This window comes from Plutella xylostella, chromosome 28 (genome assembly GCF_932276165.1).
Source record: "Plutella xylostella chromosome 28, ilPluXylo3.1, whole genome shotgun sequence".
Classification (NCBI taxonomy): Eukaryota; Metazoa; Arthropoda; class Insecta; order Lepidoptera; family Plutellidae; genus Plutella; species Plutella xylostella.
The window spans coordinates 3,813,596-3,819,103 of NC_064008.1; the positions used below are offsets into that span (position 1 = coordinate 3,813,596).

The window sequence follows — 5,508 nt, forward strand, 5'->3', positions numbered from 1 at the left end:
AAAATGTGTGAGATCATAGTATATGTGATCATCAAGTTCGTTTTTCTATATCTTATTAATTGATTAGTTTGATTACTTATGAATTTCAATGCAATATTATAAAAATGGCTAATTCAATGCAAAACATTTTTGGTGAGGGTAGTCTTACATTTTTATATTAAGTAGTCAATAACTTGATAATGGCTGACGCCACGCCATTAAATAATCTTATTTACACATACATTATGTTTGAAATTGAAATTTCATTTTCAAATTTTTTGTATAAATGGTATAGTCCTTGTAGGTACCAGTGCTCATATCACATACTGAAAAAAAACAGTTGTGTCAAATACAGTGACTGGTTAATATATATGGTCAATATAAAGAGTCAATGTAGAGTCAATGTAGAGTCAATGTAGAGTCAATGTAGAGTCAATGTAGAGTCAATGTAGAGACAATGTATAGACAATGTAGAGTCAATGTAGAGTCAATGTAGAGTCAATGTAGAGTCAATGTGGAGTCGATGTAGAGTTAATTCAGATTATTGCAGATCTCACTGACAACTAGGTTAGTAAAATAAAAACAAAGATATGCTTCGGACTTCCATTAAATTGGTAGTAATTGGTTATCATTGAATTGATGACATGGATTTCCATTAAATTGGAGATAATTATGATTCCATTAAATTGGATTGTTGCTTCCATTAAATTGGAGGAGTTATTCCATTCAATTGGAGATAAAAAAGACCATTCAATTGGCGTAAGCGTTCCATTAAATTGGATGAATATTTTCAGGGCGCCCCAACAACTATGGCGAACATGCTGCCAGCTCCAGAAAAATTAGATCTCGAAGGCGACAACGCTTCTGTAGGATTACGATAAAGTGTCCATCGAAGAAAAGAGCGACGTTGCTAGTACTAGGGGGTACTGGACTGCAGGACATTTTTTACAATCTTCCATGTGCAAGCGCTGTGACTCCAGAAACCGATGTATTTAAAGTAGCCGTTGAAGCATTAGATAATTTCTTCCGACCCAAACAGAATAAAACTTTTGAGAGGCATGTCTTCCGATTAATTAAGCAAGATGAAGGTGAAAGTTTCGAGAAGTTTTTGGTTAAATTAAGGGACCAAGCGAGTAAATGTAAGTTTGATAAGCCGGACGATCACATAATAGATCAAATAATTGAACGGTGCCAATCGTCAGAGCTTCGGAAGAAGATTTTGATAATGGGAGAGACGGTGACTTTAGACAAAGTAATCACAGAAGCAAATACATTAGAAGTGGTAAATCAACAGTTAGTATGCTACGAACAGAAAAACAAGGAAAACACGAAAGATGAGAATGTGAATTCTATAATCAACCGAAATACAAGGGTTATCAAGAATGATAGGAAGGTTGAAGAAGGAAGCAGTAAACCAAAATGTGGCAGATGTGGCAACTTTACTCACAGCCCTAATGATTTTAAATGCCCAGCTAAGGAGAAAAAATGCCATGCTTGCGGTAAATTGGGCCACTATCAAAGATGTTGCAAAACTAAATCAAACCAATTGAAACGGAAAATTGAACAGGGACCAACATGGAATAGAAACAATTTGAAGAGATTACGGCAAGGAGATGCAATAAATTCTCTAGAAGGACCAGATGAAGAAGTTCAGTATGTTTTCAATGTTAGCGACAACGCAACGATTGATTGCAACGTAGGCAATGTCAAAATAGAGATGCTAATAGATTCAGGTTGCAAACTCAATTTGATAACAGATAAGGCGTGGGAATACTTAAAAAATAATAAAGTGAATTGCTCCAAACAAATCAAGGAGCCCAATAAAATGCTTATGGCTTACGGGTGCGTGGAGCCCTTGCAGGTTAAAGGCTCATTTGAGGCGGTATTAAATATCGGCACACGGTCTGAGAAAAGCACCATTTATGTAATCCAGAACGGGACCCGGAATCTACTTGGGAAAGACACCGCATTACGATTAGGCGTTCTGAAGCTTGGGTTAGGAGTGAATCAAGTTCGTGAAGAACAGAAACCATTTCCGAAATTTAAAGATATTCTGGTTGAAATTCCGATTGATAAATCTGTAAAACCGGTGATGCAGCCTTATCGAAGGATTCCTATACCAATAGAAAAAGAGATACAAGAAAAGATAAATGAATTACTGTTTGCTGATATTATTGAAGAGGTACATGAACCGTCTTCGTGGATTTCGCCAATTGTACCCATTCTTAAGGACAATGGGGAGGTTCGATTGTGTATCGACATGAGGCGTGCAAACACGGCTATACTAAAAGAGAATCACCCATTACCCTGTATGGATCACTTGTTACCGAAAATCAGGAAAGCACAATACTTTTCTAAATTGGATATTAAAAATGCTTTCCATCAAATTGAGCTTCATCCGAATTCACGCCACCTGACTACTTTCATAACATCCAGTGGTCTCTACAGATACAAAAGACTGATGTTCGGAGTGACCTGTGCGCCAGAGTTGTTCCAAAAAATATTAGAGAAAATGCTGATAAAGTGTGATGGGGTCATAAATTTTATCGATGACATTTTGATTTGCGGTAGTAGCGAAGAAGAACATGACGCGAGACTGGAAAAAGTTTTAAAGACACTGAAGGAAAACAACGTTCTCTTGAATGAGGATAAATGTATCTACAAAGTGCAAAAAGTTAATTTTTTGGGACATGAACTGACACCGGGTGGAGTTAAACCCTTACCAAAATACATGAAGAGCATTAAAGAATTTAGAGTGCCCAACACTATAGAGGAATTACAGAGTTTCCTTGGACTCGTCAATTACATTAATAAATGGATACCTAATTTGGCTACCATGACTGAGCCATTGAAAGAACTGTTGAGACTGAAGTTGGGAAAGAAAGCGAGTATCACTCAGTACTGGACAAGGAAGCAAGATAAAGCATTTATTACGTTGAAGGAGACATTAACAGAAATAGAGACATTGGGTTATTATGATGTTAAAGATAAAACACAGGTGATAGCTGATGCCAGTCCTGTTGGTCTAGGAGCAGTGTTGGTCCAAATTGACTGCAGCGGGCCTAGAATAATAGCTTACGGAAATCGTACACTGACAAGTTGTGAGCGTAAATATAGTCAGACCGAAAAAGAAGCGTTAGCTCTCGTATGGGCTATTGAACACTTCAATACGTTTCTTTTCGGGAAAGAATTCGACCTTATTACGGATCATAAGCCGTTAGAGTTTTTGTTCAGCCCAAAGTCACGACCCTGTGCGCGCGTGGAACGGTGGGTTTTAAAGCTACAAGCTTATCGCTACAATATTAAATATAAGCCAGGAAACACAAATATTGCAGACCCCCTATCACGGTTGTGTAATGAGGTGAACAATATAAGTGAAGACAAGGACTACGTTAATCAAATAATACAAATAGCGAAGCCACAAGCAATCCGTTTAAAAGAATTGACTGACCATTCGGAAAAAGATGCGGAGATACAAAGTGTGAAAAGGGGAATTTACCATGGTGAGTGGGATGAGTCCGTTAAAAAGTACAAGATTTTTGAGAACGAGCTTTGTTTCTATGAAAACATTCTTTTGAGAGGCAATAGGATAGTTGTTCCTGAGAAACTTAAGAAACAAGTACTGAACGCAGCCCACGAAGGGCATCCCGGCATAGTGGCCATGAAGGGAAGATTACGCTCAAAAGTTTGGTGGCCGAGAATAGATAAAGATGCGGAGACAATGGTGAAGAGTTGCAAAGGGTGTACACTTGTGTCTCTACCCAATCCACCAGCTGTAATGAAGCGTCGGGAACTTCCAGCAGAACCTTGGTTAGATGTTGCGATAGACTTGCTAGGGCCGTTACCCAGTCACGACTACCTGTTAGTAGTCGTTGATTATTATAGTCGATACAAAGAAGTTAAACTGACCAAAACTATCACCAGTGCACAGATGATCAAATTATTAAAGGAGATATTTAGCCGCCTGGGGTACCCTGTTTCTGTAACTGCTGACAATGGACGTCAATTTGTGAGTGAGGAGTTCAAGGATTTTTGTAAGGAATGTGGCATAAAACTCTTCAGTACGGTGCTGTATTGGCCCCAGATGAATGGGGAGGTAGAGCGTCAAAATCGCGATATCTTAAAACGCCTCAAAATAAGCCAAATAGAACGAAAGGACATCAAAGAGACGTTATATGAGTATCTCATGATGTACAACTCAACCCCCCATTCAGTAACTGGGAAGTCACCATCGGAGCTCTTCTTTAAGAGGCAAAATAGGGATAAAATTCCAATGATTAGGAACATGACCAGTCAAAGCGATGATACAGAGATAAGAGACCATGACAAAATTCAAAAGGAGAAAGGGAAAGAATATGGAGACCGGAAGAGAAGAGCAGAATCACCTGACATGAAAGAAGGAGACAAAGTTTACGTAAAAGAAATTGAGAAAACTAATAAGCTTACTCCCAGCTTTAACCCAACACCACATGTAGTGGAAAAGTCCTTGGGCGGGGACATTACAGTGAGAAACGAAGAGACTGGACAACAGCTCAGAAGGAATATTATACACTTGAAGAGAGTGGAAGGCCAGTGGGAAGCTGTAAATGACAAATCGGTCGAGCAATGATATGTTAGTTGTTGAGACACTGCAATTGATTATTAATATAAATTGTATCTAATTAATGTGATTCTGGTGGGGGTATATTGTTCTGTTAAACAATAATAAAAATATTGATAAGAAAGGGATGTAGTGTTTGTATCTATACAGTAGATATAACGCCTTGTCTCATGTACACAAGTAGTGAGGTAGCACGTCGGTGGCGGGCTGAGTCAGTCTGTGTTTGACCGGCGAGCCGACTGGACGTGTGCCTGCACGTGCGGCTTGGTGTTACAGTTAGCCATAGGTTTTGCGTGCTGTGCAGCTATACACGATATAATGGTAGACCCTACAGGTGGTATACATACACTGTACTTCAATTTCAAAGAACTCATTGGTAGGTACACACGGCAACGTTAAATGGTTGGCAGGGCACACTAACGTAGGTAGTGTATGTGTGTGTCAGCGACGTCGACGTAATTATTTAGTTCTGGGCAACCCACACACGGATATTGTAAGCATGTAGTTGTGCCAGTGACAATGATTCATTGTTTTTATGATATGAAGCAAAATTTTGCAAGGCATTGTAATAGATTAATGGCTCGGTTGGTATGATACAAGAATACAATAACAGGTATGGTGGTTCAAATCCCACTGAACTTACAATATTCTTTTTTGTTTTTTTTTTATAGATTTAATTTATTTTTTAAGATGATTAATAATAGTATTGTGGTATAAACAACACAGAAAGTAAATGAAACAAGTTATTAATTGTTAAAATTACCAAATTTATTCTTTCCGTAACATAAACATTAAGGATGTTACGTTTTTGTTGTTTTTCGTTTTAAAACATAGTTGTAGTTTATATTAATAAGGAAAATTTTCAAATAGCAGTTTTAAATCATAATAAACATCAGAAAAGGATGGACTGGCTGTTTTACTAAAGTAAA

The 5,508-nt window shown here is 38.0% G+C and overlaps 1 protein-coding gene across 1 annotated transcript; it reads left to right on the top strand.

The window, feature by feature from the left end:
- The first annotated feature begins 1,204 nt into the window (after window positions 1–1,204).
- LOC125490829 (uncharacterized protein K02A2.6-like) lies at window positions 1,205–4,588 on the top strand. The gene has a single exon (XM_048631176.1). It carries the CDS (start codon window positions 1,205–1,207, stop codon window positions 4,586–4,588), a length of 3,384 nt encoding a protein of 1,127 aa, XP_048487133.1.
- Window positions 4,589–5,508: the final 920 nt, after the last annotated feature.